The sequence below is a fragment of the Mizuhopecten yessoensis genome, unplaced genomic scaffold, assembly GCF_002113885.1.
Source record: "Mizuhopecten yessoensis strain PY_sf001 unplaced genomic scaffold, ASM211388v2 scaffold10523, whole genome shotgun sequence".
Classification (NCBI taxonomy): Eukaryota; Metazoa; Mollusca; class Bivalvia; order Pectinida; family Pectinidae; genus Mizuhopecten; species Mizuhopecten yessoensis.
The window spans coordinates 781,004-796,752 of NW_018408589.1; the positions used below are offsets into that span (position 1 = coordinate 781,004).

Consider the following 15,749-nt stretch of genomic DNA (forward strand, 5'->3'; position numbering starts at 1 on the left):
AAAACCTTATTGTGTCCAGTGTTTAAAAAAAAAATTGGCATAATTTCCTGGCCCCGGGGTGGGGATTGGTGGGGTAGGGGTGAATAAACATGCAACTGTAACCTTCTGATCAACTTCTGAACTGTTATTGATTAAAAATTTTGAAACATCTGGTTTTTTCATAGGGGGGTACTTTTTATACAGGGGGGGTACTTTTTGGTAGGGGTATAAAAAGTATCCGGATACTTTTTATTCTGCATAAAAAGTATCCGGATACTATTTAAGCAGGAGGTACATTTTATGCATGACACCGGAGTACATAATGCCTTCTCAAAGTTTTCTTCACATCCCCTGGCTCTATCACTAGTTTTAAGTTGGAGGGGAAAGTAAAGACAGTATATGTTATTAGAAGCATATTGTCTTCATGCTGTATTACTCAATACGTATACAGACTTTATAAGCTCACCTGACCAAAGGGCAAGTAAGCTTGTGCTGTGGTGCGTCATCCGTCCGGCGTTTGACGTCAATATTTTACTTTTAACAACATCTTCTCAATAACCAAAAGCCCTAGGGTGATGATATTGGGCCTGTAGCATGCTGGGAGGAAGGGCTTCCAAGTTTGTTCAAATGAAGGACCTTGACCGACTTTCAAGGTCACAGGGGTCAAATGTGTTAAAATCTTCAAACGACTTCTCCTCAATAACCAAAAGGCCCAGGGTACTGATATTGGGCCTGTAGCATGCTGGAATGAAGGGCTACCAAGTTTGTTCAAATGAATAACCATGACCCACTTTCAAGGTCACAGGGGTCAAATGTCTTAAAATCTTCAAATAACTTCTTATGAATAACCAAAAGGATCAGGGTACTGATATTAGGCCTGTAGCATGCTGGGATGAAGGGCTACCAAATTTATTCAAATGAATGACCTTGACCGACTTTCAAGGTCACAGGTCAAATGTGTTAAAATCTTCAAACAACTTCTTTTCAATAACCAAGAGGTCTATGATCATGATATTTGACCAGTAACTTGCTGGGATGAAGGACTACAAAGTTTGTTCAAATGAATGACTTTCACCCATATTCAAGGTCACAGTGGTCAATATATGTTTAAATCTTTAAATGACTTGTTCTGTATAACCAAAAGGTCCAGGATACTGATATTTTCCCAGAAGCATGCTGGGTTGGAAGACTATAAACTCTGTTCAACCTAATGTCCTTGTTCGACATTCAAGGTCATATGTTTAAATCTTTTAATAGGTTTTTATGAATCAAACACTGATATTCTGCCTGGAGCTGTATTTTAGTCTACTTTTAAGATTACCAGTGTGAGATTTATACCAGGTGAGTGATTCAGGCCCATTGGGCCTCTTGTTTTTACAGCAGAAGCATTTGTATCCTCCATTAGGGGACACAAAAGCGATAAAAAAAAAAAAATGTGCTGCACTCATGATCATTGCAATATTTTGGATCTTTCTATTTCTTTCTACTTCTAACTATCTTTTATTTCCTGGCGCCTTGCTTAGCAACACCTCACTTTTGGCTTTAATGTTGAACACACGCCCTGGTGAGGAAGGCAACGGGTTCTGTCCCCAGGTCGGGACATACCAAAGTCCTTAAAAATGGTAGTTGTTAGTCGCTGCTCAACATTCAGCATTTGGGGTAATGATAACAACTATTTCACCGATTGTCAGTATAATGTGACCGGGTGGAATGCTGTGCGGGTTGCCTTCGGTATGGTATTTCAGTGAGATAGCACTAAAAAGTCAGCATCACATGCTTAACAATCAAACAAAGAATTATAGATTCCAAATCCAGAACACGTCCGATAAGTTCCCAACACAAGCGTTCTGCGTTCATATCTATATTATCACAAGGATGCAAGTACACAAACATACCCTGTCTCTGGCACACACACAAACATGCATGCTTGCACAACACAAATTAAGACACGTCCTTGAATGACCTTAGCTGTTAAAAGTACGTTAAGCAATATACAACCAAATCAATCAAACCATTTGTGATTAATCTGCGTTAAGGTGCAAGGGAAAACAATAACTTAAAACTTTATTTGGCAATAATCTGCTTGGTCACATTGTCAGTACTGTACTCCAAGTATTAAAGTTTGATATAAAAAAACGATCATATACAGAACATCTCCCTTTGTCTTTTCTGTTATCTTTGTTTAAATCCCCAGTAAATTGGGCTGCTAAACATCTGTTAACTTCCAGCTGGAAGACATTCCAATGGTCTTGCTTTGATTAATACATTCCAAAGCAAGTTCTTTTAAAAACAAATTGGCAGCATGAGCGATGCGAAGAAATATATAATACTAGTAAGTACTGGAATAAGATTCATCAGTTTGGTATGAATAATAAAAGCTAAGTTTGTTTTGATCTCGGCCACAGTGTGCCAAATCAGTAAAGTCAGCTGTCAGAATTCATAGACATTTCGCCAAATAGCACTCTAATACTGCAGGCAGTCAGGGGGATGGGTAACAGGTTTACTTATTCTACCCCTTAGAGGATTTTTAAAATGGGCTCATAAAGACCCCATCTTAACATCCACTAAGGAGCGTACACTACTAAGCTGTCAAATGTCATGTGTATCTTGCCAGTAAAGCTGGTGCCAAAAACAGCTCTGTGATTGGTCAATCGACTGTACAGTAACTCATCATGGGAACTTACGTATTGGGTCCTAAACTATGATATACTTACTTAATTGTGGTGAGATTGGTATGGTATTTCATTTTCTAAAAATAACTGAAACTATGTCGCTGAATGCTTATTATTTTGCATCTGTACCTGCGATAAGACCGTGAATTCGGGTTTAAACTCCCAACCCATTGCATGGTCATGAGTTTAAACCATTTCATCTTCTAGTCATTAGAGCCAATCAAGACTCTGCGGGGTTAATGGAGTGCTGAAATTGTACCTGAATTCTTTGTAAAGAATCTAAGAACAGTGATTTGGATCAATTCATGTCTTTGCATTTTTTAGTGAGTAATGATATTAACTAATCTCAAAACAAACCATCATCCTTTTACGTCTATGGTTTGAAATGTTTCCAAAGCTCAACCGATACTTACCTTGTGGCTTCCCTTGATGGAGCCCGACAAAGTTTACGAACAGGTGTGGATTCTGTTAAAGTTTGCTTAAAAAATGACCTCATTCACTTTCAAAATCACTGTGGTCAATTGTGTGGAAAACTTTAAATGACTTTTTTTGAAGAACCAGAAGGCTTAGGGTCATAATAATTGTCTGGTAGCTTTCTTGGATGGATGGAGTTAACAAAGCTTGTGAACACAAATGACCATGACCTACTCTCAGGGTCATAGAGGTCAAATATGTCAAAAATTCAAACAACTTCTGCTTAAGAACCAAAAGGTGTAGAACCATGGTATTTTGCTGGTAGCTTTTTGGGGTGGAGCTTTACATTGATTTGTGAATAAAAATAACATTGACCCACATTCAAGGTTACAGGAGTCATATATATATGTCAAAAGTTTACAACTTCTAACAAATTTCAAAATCTAGAGCTATGATATTTGGCTGATGGCTTCCTTGTATAGGGCCTAACAAAGTTTCTGAATAAAACACTTTAAAGGTCGAATGTATCAGATATGTCAAAAATATCAAATGAATTCTTCTTAAGAACTGAAAGGCCTAGAATCATATTTGGTGGTATCTTCCTTGATTTTGAGTTTGCAAACATTCATGAATTTGAGCTATTTTCAAGTTTACATGGTCAAATATGTCAAAAACTTACAGTTCAGATCACCACCCAGCTATAACCAAATATATAATTGCTGGTCATGAAGATGACAACTTTCATGCTACTCGGATTAGGTCCTGCCTCACCTCTTGGTGCTTCCCCACTTAAGTCAGAAAGAGTTGAGATTCCAACCCTGCCATAACATATTATATTGATGGGCATGAAGAAACAAATATATTCACATCTAGTCACTGTTCTCCTAGATATTTAGTCCTTGTTACAGCTTCTATTTCTTGCACTCACTAAAAATTCCAAGCAAGCATGGATTCCATCCATGTTAAACCTTTTTAGCCAGAGTTTGGTACGTTTCTGTTTGTAAATGTCTTTGTTAACCTTGGATTGCACATTGTTCTATAGCCAAATTGACTTATAGTGTTAATAGGTCTTTAACCGTCACAAAAAAGATTATGTGACTTTAGTAAATGTCCATAATGACTAAACTAGTACATATTATAGTAAGCTTGGTACAGGATTGTGAAGATGCGTATGGTACACACTTACGATGGTGAAATGAAATTGGCGCTTGATGTAAATTAATCCTAGCAAAAGATGATGGGCTTCTGGTATAAGACGATACTCTTTTATACCCCCGCAATGAAGTTAGGGGAGGGGTATACGGGAATCACCCTGTCTGTCTGTCTGTCTGTCATCCACAGTAACTTGTCCGGGAAACTCCTCCTTTACTAACAGCTGGATTTCTTTGCAACTTTGCATGAATGATCAGTATCTTATGCAGTTGTGCACCAGCATTAATTTCGACCCATTTTGGTAGAGTTATATCCCTTTGTGCGAAATACTTGTTGAAACTTCACTTGAATGATGGGTTTATTATGTAGTTGTGCACCGGCATTTTAATTTTAGATTTAAACACTTTTTAAGGGAGTTTCGGTCCATCATGCAAAATAACTTGTCCGGAAACCCAAGGTCGAAGTAACTAAATGATGTATTATAAACTGCCAGCATCAGCGGGGGTATTAGTTATCCTCCTGATGACAGTTCTAGTTGGAGTTGATGGTTACCATGGTAAACATGCAGGGTTGTTGGAGTGTGGATAACCTTATCAGGTCGTGACGTACATGAAGTCTTTGGTTGAGCATACAAATTAGGGTTTGTAAAGAATCTGTGTGTGGTTTATTCTCGGTGACCATGATATTAACTAATCTCAAAACCTGACATATTACCATCCTGTGACAGGATTCTGAGAAAATACGTTTTGAAGTAATTCCGAAGCTCAATTTTATAAAATATTTTTCTTTATCGGCAGTCAATTCAGTTGTATCTAAGTTATGCATAAACATTTTATTTCTGCGGGCCTTATTTAATTGCTTGGAAAGGTATTTGTACTTTATTTGTGTTTCGTGTACTTTCAGATGACTTTTCTATGTGGTGTCATACCATCCAGAAATGGTATCTCTTGGACGAAAAATGTGCATCAGGCATTTATTACCAACCTACCAGTGAAGATATAAACAACACTGCGTCAAACTCTTTCTTTCCTTCTGATTCTGCCATGGAACACATATATGAAACGACATAAAATGAATATGGTACAATGCTATTGAGACATTAGACCATTCTGCTGTGACAACAATTAAATGAATAATCATCAGAGGTTTACCCATGGAGAAAACAAATAACAAGTGTGATATCTGTGATAAGGTGTTTAATTCTCAAGCTCACCTGCGTAGGCATCACAGAACACATACAAGAGAGAAGCCCCATAAATGTGACGTCTGTGGTAAGGGGTTTAGTCAGTCATCTAACCTACAGAGACATCTTACCACACATACAACAGATAAGCTCCTCAAGTGTGAGGTGTGTGGTAGAGAATTTCATAATTCATCCCACCTACAGGCACATTTCAGGGTACATACAGGAGATGTAGTAGATAATCTCTACAAGTGTGATGTCTGTGGTAAGGAATTTAAATATTTATCTCACCTACGTATGCATCACAGGACACATACAAAAGTTAAGCTTTTTAAGTGTGATGTTTGTGATAAAAAATTCAGTCAATCATCTAGCCTCCTGGCACATCACAGGACACATACAGGAGAGAAACCTTACAAATGTGATGTCTGTGGTAAAGAATTTAGTGTGTCATCTAGCTTAGAGACACATTTTAGGATACACACAGGAGAGAAACCTTTCAAGTGTAAAGTTTGTGGTAAGGAATTTAGTCAGTCATCCTATCTACGGCCGCATTTGATGACACACAGTGGAGAGAATCCTTACAAATGTGATGTTTGTGGTAAGGCATTCAAAAGAAAAGAATCACTAAAGAGACATTTCAGGACACATACAGGCGAGAAGCCATATAAATGTGATATCTGTTGTAAAGGATTTAATCAATCGTCGCATCTACAAACACATCTCAAGACACATACGGGTGTTATAGAGAAACATTTCAAATGTTTTGTCTGTGGTAAGGAATTTAGTAAGTCATCTAGCTTAGAGATACATTTCAATATACATACAGGAGAGAAGCCTAACAAGTGTGATGTATGCGGTAAGGGATTTAGTTATTCATCTAGCCTACAGAGACATCTCGAGACGCACACAGGAGAGAAGATTTACAAGTGTTATGTCTGTGACAGAGAGTTTAACCAGGCTACAGATCTTAAGGAACATTACTTGATACATTCGGGAGAGAAACCTTATACATGTGATACATGTGGAGAAGGATTTATTCAGTCATGTGATTTTCAGGCACATCTACAGACACATGTGGCAGAGAAGCTTTACACAAATGGTATCAGTGGAGAAGGATTTATTCAGTCATGTGACTTAAAAGAACATCTGGAGACACATAATGAAGAAAAGCCTTACAGCTCCGAAGTCTGTAGTGAGGAATTTAGTGAGTCATCTAGCTTAGAGACAAATCTCAAAGCACATACAGGAGGGAAGCCTTACAGATGTGAAATGTGTGGAGAAGGATTTATTCAGTCTTGTGACTTTAAAGAACATCTGGAGACACATAATAAAGAAAAGCCTTACAGCTCTGATGTTCGTAGTGAGGCATTTAGTGAGTCATCTAGCTTAGAGACAAATCTCAAAGCACATACAGGAGGGAAGCCTTACAGATGCGATCTCTGTGGAAAGGAATTTAATAGGCGATATTCCCTACAGATACATATCAAGGTACATAAAGAAGGATATAAGTACAAATGTGGTGTCTGTGGTAAGGAGTTTGGTAAGTCATCTCACCTACAGGCACATTTTAGAACACATACAGGAGAGAAACCTTTCAAATGTGACGTATGTGGTAAAGGATTTAGTCAATCATCGCATCTGCCACCACATTTAAAGACGCATATTGGAGATAAACGTTACAAATATGACGCCACTGGTAAGGGATTTCACAGAAAAGATTCTCTGCAGGGGCATTTCAAGACAAATACAGAAGAGAAACCTCACAAATGTGATATATGTGGAAAAGGATTTAGTTATTCCTCAAGTCTACCGTCACATTCCAGGACACATACCGGAGAGACTCCTTTCAAGTGTGGTGTTTGTAGTAAAGAATTCAATAGACGAGATTCCCTGAAGTTACATTTCAGGACACATACAGGTGAAAAGCCATATAAATGTGATGTCTGTGGTAAGGAATTTAGTCGATCATCGAACCTACAAGCACATCTCAGGATTCATACAGGAGATCAAGAAAAGCCCTACAAATGTGATGTCTGTTGTAAGCAGTTTATTTCTTCGTTTTTCCTAAAGACACATTCAAGGATACATACAGGTGAGAAGCCATATACATGTGATGTCTGTGATAAGAGATTTAGTTATTCATCTAGCCTACAGAGACATCTCGAAACACACACAGGAGAGAAGTTTTACAAGTGTGATATCTGTGGTAGAGGATTTAATCAATCAGTTGACCTTGAGGAACATAACTGGATACATACAGGAGAGAAGCCTTACACATGTAATATGTGTGGTGAGGGATTTATTCAGTCATGTAACCTTCAGACACATCTCAAAATACATACAGAAGAGATGCTTTAAGCTCGAATATTCTTCGAAACTGCGTGAAACGTAATCCTCTTGTGTTGGTTGCACTTGATGTGAAGTGTGTTTTTTTGCGAAATGTTGGCTGTTGCAGCATACTTGGACCCCTCTTATTTGTTCCCCAAAGAAAGATTCGAAACTGAATTATGTTTCAGTATTACTCGATCCACGGTTTTAACAAGTCTACCAAATGGTGGCACTAACTCACTGTCATTGGCGAAGTTAAATACTATTATTGGTGCTATTTTTTATGATTGTTCAATCTGAGTTGAACATTGAAGTTCTTAAAATGAGACTTTGATATCAGTGCGGGTGTAGAATTCGGTAAAGGATTGCGTCAGCAGATCTACAGACATACATCATAACACATGAAGGAAAGAAAGCCGCTGTACAAACCTGTACAGTGTACGTCAGAGATGGAGGATTTAATCAATCACCTTGCATATAGATCTCGTACAGGGCACAATAGCATTCAAGTCTTACGCACAGACGCACCTGCAAAAGAACACCTTCTAAAAAGATTTTAAGAAAGCTTTCAAGTGGTATGTACAAGACTAAGTGTGATTTATGTCTCTGGTTAAGACTTAAATGGAGATCAATATTTAAGAAGTCACCGTTTTATATCAATGAAAAAGCCCTTGAGGCGCTGGTAATAGCACTAGGTATTAATGTAACTTGCTGTTATAGCGACGACAAATTCGCTGTTTGCTCCACATCATTGCAACGTTTTCTGTGGTTGCTCATTTCACCCTAAGTAAAAACCTTCCGAGTCCCATATAATCCCTCGTTCAACCGTAGTTGGTTTAAAGTAACAAAGACAAAATTGTCTACTGTTTAGTGTGTTTTATGATAAAATATATCGAATGTTTCAGACCATGGAACAATTATTTTTTTCTTGAGCAGATGGCCTATACTACAGTACTGTGAAAGCGTGTTGTTCTATTTTAAGCGCATCGTTTGTTTCGACATTGAATCGTGGTAGATTCCGTTTGTTAAGTCAGTCATTTTTTATGAACTCGGAAAACAAACCGATCTCAGTGAGACTCATACATTAGATAACAGAATTGTCGACGTTTTAAAGATTCTGTACTTACTCTAGGATAATTTCAAAATTATATATTTAATATTTTCAGTAGAAATAATCACACAAAATTAAAGAATTTCAAATGACCATCGCATTTAATACGAACCACATTAACCTCTATGTACTGACATTATCGGTAGTTTTCTAACTCTCTAACATTAGTCTGTTACATACAGCTACAGGGTTAACAGTACATGTTTATCCATGTTACAGTACAGTCTATGTAAGCGGGGTGTTAGACAGGGTACACAGTCTATAACCCCAGTGTTAAGTCGACAAGAGGGGGATTGTTTTAGGAAGCGCACATTTTCTTTGGAGTGTGGTGTTGAAAGGTGTTACATGGCTCCGAAAGGTGTGGAAATTCACTCCAGTTAACGACACATAGACAGTGCGTTGATTGTACTCTTTCCTGTTTGGTGACACAGCAGAATTAAGCATCAAACCTTTGCCATCAAACATAGTTGATCGGCGATGCTTTCACTGTATTGTATACGTCAAGTTAAGGGGTTATAGGTCATAACTCACGCCTCTTCAAACGTGAAAGAGCTGGCAATACTTCCAGTAGTTAGCTGGGCTTACCTCACCCTCGTAGACTTAACGTTTATCACTGGAAGCTTTGGAAGGGTTAAGTAGTCGCGATCTCTGGAGCGAAAATATTTCTTTACTTATTCTTTGAAAACACCCAGAGCGTTTTGGTGATTGTTCATGTTTAGTTTTGACACAACAGTACCATGCCTGTGAATCCCCCTTAAAGATATTGCCGTTAGAATACCTGGTATCGAATTGTATTATCGATTATACATTCATAGATTCATATTAGGAAGTGATAACAAATATCGTTTCTGATATACTGTACTTTTGATTCTGTACTGATATGTTAAGATAGGAATTTGGGGGTAAAAGGTGGATTCAAAGATTGATTATTATCGAAAAAGTTTGCCATGGTCTAGCATTCCAAAGAGCTGAAAGTACTAGGGTATTTCTAAGAAACTCATTGTATCATATATTTTTTTCATATACTTGTGTGTATAGCTATATTACAAGTGGTTTTTTGGTGATTTTATTAATGTTGCAGATAAAGATATGTTTAAAAGAATATGGCCAAATGCGATGTATGAAAATAAATACTCGTTAATAATGTTATTATGATAAAATTGTAAAACATATGTTTTATAAAATATGTAAAACCAATCACTATGTTTGCTTCAAAAATCATATCGATAGAAATGTAAAGATTTAAATGAAGAAGAATTTTGTATCTAGGTTTAAATTTTTTTTTTTTTCAGTGGAGCACCCCTGTACCCCTTTCATGTCAGCAGGAGAACAATCCTTCCCGAACCACAGCTGTTTGACTACATGTACCTCAAGCTAGTAAGTTTCAACCCCCTTTGTCTGATTTTAACAAACCCTTGAGATGATAATCGGTTGATAAACACAACAAAGGACAGACATTTCATCATATATAAATACAAAACTTCATGATTGACATTATTCTAAATGTCATATTGCAAGAATTAGAGGAGTGATATGCCATTAAAAAATGGATAAATAGCGCTTGGGAAAATGTTTTGTTTATGGTGAATCGTGAGTGACTTTGTGCATGATGTTAGAACTGTCTTTGTAAGGTATATGATATAAAATAAAAAAACACACTAGAAAATAGGAATTGAGACCCATCATTGTCAAGTGACGAAATATTATTTATTTGTTTTGGGATCTTTTCTTTGGTAGCAGTGCTTTCGCTAAATTTGTGGAGAAATCACAGAGGCGTTCACGTTGATTAATACAGGACGTGTGTGTGTGGCGCAAATTACAACTTCGCCTACAAATGTCACAACGACCCACGGGGGTCCAACGCGTCGCGTATTGTATACGTAAAACACATACAGTCAATAACGGGTATACGTATCACAACGCAACGAATGTTCTGTAAAGGGTGGTAGCTCCTGTCTCCCATTCCGAAGGTAGCACACCACTAATGCGGTACGGCCGCTACATATACCGTATATAACATACACATATAAAAGTTCTTGATGCGCACACACATATTAAATACTTAGTATAAGGTTTTGAACGCACACACACACCTTATTCATATTAATCCAATACAGACATATTTATCTTGACAATCATCAACTACTATGACGGTGCATTTGAAATACCAAGTTTCCTCTGCATACGAGGTTCTAAGGTCAAGGAGAAAGTAACGGCAGCACGTGTTATTGGAAGTATATAGTCTTTCTACTATTTACGCAATAATTCCAGTTTTCATAGCTGAAGTCATTGCAATTACTCTGACAGATGAATTGGTAGCCACCATGCATAGAGCAATGATCTGTTTGGATCCACTTCATCGGTAGTAAAGTAAATCTAACTGCAACATAAGCACTTAACCTCCGACCTGAACATCAAATCATCTTGCCCTGATTTTTTACCTTTCATAGCAAATCGCAATAAAAGAAAAGGTAGATTGCCAGGGTGCGGACAATGTATCTGATAGTGTGAATAATATTTTTCTTTTGTTACTTGAAAACTTGAGAAGAAATGCGATAAATTTTAAAATTCCACTTTAAAACCACTTTGAAGCGATATTATACATAATGATATTTCTTGATTGTGGTAACTCGGTTATATCTGTTTCATACAGAATATATTTAATTCCATGGTCGTAACTCATTACTAAATAGACTTTTGTATTTCATTCGTTTCTTATACTTTCAGATGACTTTTCTTTGGGGTGTCATACTACCTTGAAATGATGATAATAGGAATTAAAACCAAAATAAAGCTTACCAGAAGGCTTTCTTAATGCCAAGGCTACAGATATCCAAATTTTAATTCACTCGGACGAGAAATTTACATAAAGGATTTGTTTCAAACCTTATTCTGCATCAATCTGTTTCTTCCCTCATGACATTTTGTGGAAGATATGGGACAACGTTAATTGATAATACTAAATCGACATTGTGATGTGATGTTTGAAAAAAAATTTTCTTAATGAGTCACCGAAGAACACATACAGAAAAGAATCCTGACCAGTGGGATGCAAGTGGTAATACATTATATAGAGATGACTCCCAAAACAGTCATACGGAAACTACCCCGGAGAAGCCATACAAGTGAGTTGTCTGTGGTAAGGAATTTGATAATCAGTCCAGCTTTAAAACACATTCAAGAACACATAAAGAAGCAAAGTCTTATCAGTGTGATATATGTGGTAAAGTATGTGGTGAGTCATCTCAACTACAGATACACCAAAGGAAGCATACAGGAGAGAGACCTTACAAGTGTGAAGTCTGTGGTAAAGGATTTAGTCAGTCATCGAATCTGCACACACATCTCAGGACACACAGGAGAGAAGCCTTACAAATGTGATGTCTGTTGTAAGGAATTTATCACTTCTTCCAACCTGCAAATACATTTCGGGAAGCATACAGGAGAGACGCCTTACACATGTGATGTCTGTGGTAAGGTATTAAGTAATTTATCTCAGTTACAGACACATTTTAGGACACATACTGGAGAGAAAATAGACAATTCTTGCAAGTGTGATATCTGTGGCAAGGTGTTTAAGTATTCATCTCATCTACTGAGGCATCTTAGGATACATACTAAAGAGAAGCCTTTCAAATGTGATGTCTGTGGCAAAGGCTTTAGTCAATCATCAAATCTACAGACACATTTAAGGACACACACAGGAGAGAAGCCATACAAGTGTGATGCCTGTGGTAAGGGATTTGGTAACCAATCTAACTTACAAACACATTTAAGGACGCATACAGGAGAGAAACCTTTCAAGTGTGATATCTGTGGTAAGGAATTCAGTGAATCATCTAGCTTAGAGACGCATTTCAGGATACATACCGGAGAGAAACCTTATAGGTGTAATATCTGTGGTAAGGAGTTCAATAAGTCATCTAACCTACACACTCATCTCAGGATACATACAGGAGAGAAGCCCTACAAGTGTGATGCCTGTGGTAAGGAATTTAATAAGCGATATTCCCTACAGTTACATACAAAAACACAGTTATGTCCAGAAGAGAATAATTACAAGTGTGGTTTCTGTGTAAATGGGATTATCTGTGGTAAGGGTTTTACTAAAATAAAATCCCTACACTCACATTTAAAGGCGCATACAAGAGAGAAGCATTTTCAGTGTAATATTTGTGGTAAGGAATTTAGTTATTCATCTCATCTCAAGGTACATTCCAGGACACATACAGGTGAGAAGCCTTACAAATGTGATGTCTGTGATAAGGAATTTAGTTATTCATCTAACTTTAGGGTGCATTCAAGGACACACACAGGTGAGAATCCTTACAAGTGTGATATCTGTGGTGAGAAATTTATTGAATTGTCTAATCTAAATATACACCTCAATATACACACAGGAGAGAAATGTTTAGCGTGAAGTGCAGTTTAAGATGTGCCAAATGTAAACCTTACATTTTTGTAGGGAATTTGATAAACTGTTGACTGTTAGTATCGGTGTTCGGCAATTCAAGCACACTATTTTAACACTTGTTTACATGGTAATGGCAGGTTCTATTGGTTAGAATATTTTTTGTATATTAAGATAAAGTAATGGGAAAATATAAATGTCCAAACAAATGGACTTTAAACTATTTTGGCAATGTTTTATTTTACTGTTATTTTTAATCTTTGACGTTCTTCTAATTGTGAATGACAATTTTATGAAACTGATAAGTTACATCCTGATTGTGTTGACATCTCTATTAAGTTATTTCATCAAATACCTCTTTCCACAACTTGATAAAATGTTGCTTATACTTGTACTTATGTAGACATCAACACATATTTAGAAACTTTTGGTGTTTTTACGAAGTTACTTGTTAAACCTCCCCACATACGTTCATGTCTGTGTGTTGCATGACAAAATGTCCAGTTTATTTAAGAATGTATTTTAGCGTCGTATGGTTATGATAGTTTAGACATATGAACTTTATATGAAATTGTATACAGTGTAATTTATATGTTGTGTTATCAATAGCATGCGATATTCCGTATGTGACAGTCAGATTTGAAACTGTCCTGTCGAAGAACTAGAAGTATATCTTGAGAAAGAATGTTTACTTAAATATCTAGGTGAGCGGTACAGGCCGCCTGGACCTCTTTTTCTAGAAGAATTGTATTTATGTTAACGTAGAGCTACTTTACTCATACTTTAACAACGTATAGTTTGTAACTGTGATTTACTGTTCTTTGTATATTGCATATTTCATGTATCAATAATAAAACATTGTATCTTCGAAATATGATATTTGTATTATATGGAACCAACTTAACTGCTCTCCACACAAGAAGGCAGGTTTAACAACAAACTCGAACTGAATCCAGAAGTACACTTTTTCGAAAGTATAAATAAATTTCAGGAAAGAAATAACGTTGTTGCACAAATTCATGAATGCCTTAGGAATCAGTTAAGACTCCAAAAAAATGAAGGATTGAGCAAACTTATTTTAGTACATGTGTACAATTACTATATTGGGGACAAAGTGCCGACGCATGTGTATATTATATGTGGTTTAATCAAACACCTAACATATTCGAAACGATATTGAGTCCTAATTATTTTCTCCGACAAAGCACTTTCAGAATAGCATTTTCCTGTTTTCAAAACACTGATATTTGGCGTTTTGATTTTGTCTTAGACTTAAACTTCAGGAAGGTTTATGGACTAGTGCCATACAATGTTTATATAAAATTTCTGTACAACTTTCCCAGAACATCCAACTGAGTTTATTGTTTTTGTGCTGCATACACTTTATAAAATCAAAAATAAAATTTAATTCAATTTCTTTAATAGCAACACATGTAAATAATATCTGGGTTGATGATTCTTATGAGCGTACAGATCGGTATATTGACAGTTTCATATTTATACCTATTTTATGTATTACCGATGTATCACAGTACAAACTATACGAACTAGTGGCCGTAAGACCAGATTGGTAATATCATCCGATTTGTGTTGACTTTCTGATATTCCTTTTATTTTATTCTCGTTTCCGTTTTTTGCGACAAATATTTGAAGAATTCAATAGTGGCGGTACGCATAAGTTGTAGGACCATTAGACCGGAATTCATTTATGTAATCATCGCACTCCCAGTCCGAAGATAGTCTTGTGGATCCATTCCAATTCTTTCATGTCGTCAGCTGCAATTTTGGTCTGTTGGGTGAGCGTCCGTCTCACACTTTGGTTTCTGAAAGGGCATTTGCTTAAATATCGTTCAAATGGACAAAAAATGGTATGCATATACATTATATAAATAACAAGGCTAAGTTCGAAATTGAGCAAAATCCGCTCGTGCTTAATTAGTATACTGTGTTCTGATTGGTCAATTTCCAATCATTAGTTTTCATTATTGTTCGATTTTGATGAAACTTAGTAGTTATGAACAATACACAAATGCTGAGGATAAGCTTAACTTTAGGCAAATCCACGAATAATTAGTTATTAGCATACTGTGCTTTGATTGGTTGATGGTTTCTGCGCAATAAGTTTGTTAAATATAATTGGATTCTTATTAAACATGGTAAATATTTACATTTTACAATGAAAATGGTTAAGCTTAAAGATCAGCAAAACCTGCGCATAATTTGTTAGTATCCTGCCATTTGATTGATGAAGTTTCACGCACAGGGGCTTAGTCAAATATGATAGGTTTATAAGAAACTTGGTCAATATTTACCCTTTGTAGAATAGCGAATTATGCCAGTAATAAGTGAACAATAGAAATACCTTTTCTTTTATATAAATTTGTATGTAAGATGAATCCATGTTTTCTACTATCACCACATTCCAGAAATGATTCTCAACTTTAATGAGTATCAATAATAACAATTCGAGGTTCTTGTATACCGCTTTATCACAAC

General features: G+C 36.5%; 2 protein-coding genes across 3 annotated transcripts in view; both read left to right on the forward strand.

Annotated features, from left to right (window-relative positions):
- The window catches only part of LOC110460918 (zinc finger protein 91-like), an 18,179-nt gene extending 7,960 nt beyond the window's left edge, over positions 1-10,219 (forward strand). For both annotated transcript variants that reach the window (XM_021514135.1, XM_021514134.1), the window contains exons 2-3: positions 5,121-8,306; positions 10,135-10,219. In XM_021514135.1, the coding sequence (XP_021369810.1) occupies positions 5,371-7,761 (2,391 nt within the window). In that variant the 5' untranslated portion in view covers positions 5,121-5,370 and the 3' untranslated portion in view covers positions 7,762-8,306; positions 10,135-10,219. The remainder of the gene's footprint in view (positions 1-5,120; positions 8,307-10,134) is intronic.
- A 1,627-nt stretch (positions 10,220-11,846) lies between these two features.
- Positions 11,847-14,116, forward strand: LOC110460923 (zinc finger protein 664-like). Its single transcript, XM_021514140.1, has one exon. The coding sequence runs from the start codon at positions 11,892-11,894 to the stop codon at positions 13,260-13,262; it is 1,371 nt and encodes a 456-aa protein (XP_021369815.1). The 5' UTR covers positions 11,847-11,891; the 3' UTR covers positions 13,263-14,116.
- The last annotated feature ends 1,633 nt before the right edge of the window (positions 14,117-15,749 follow it).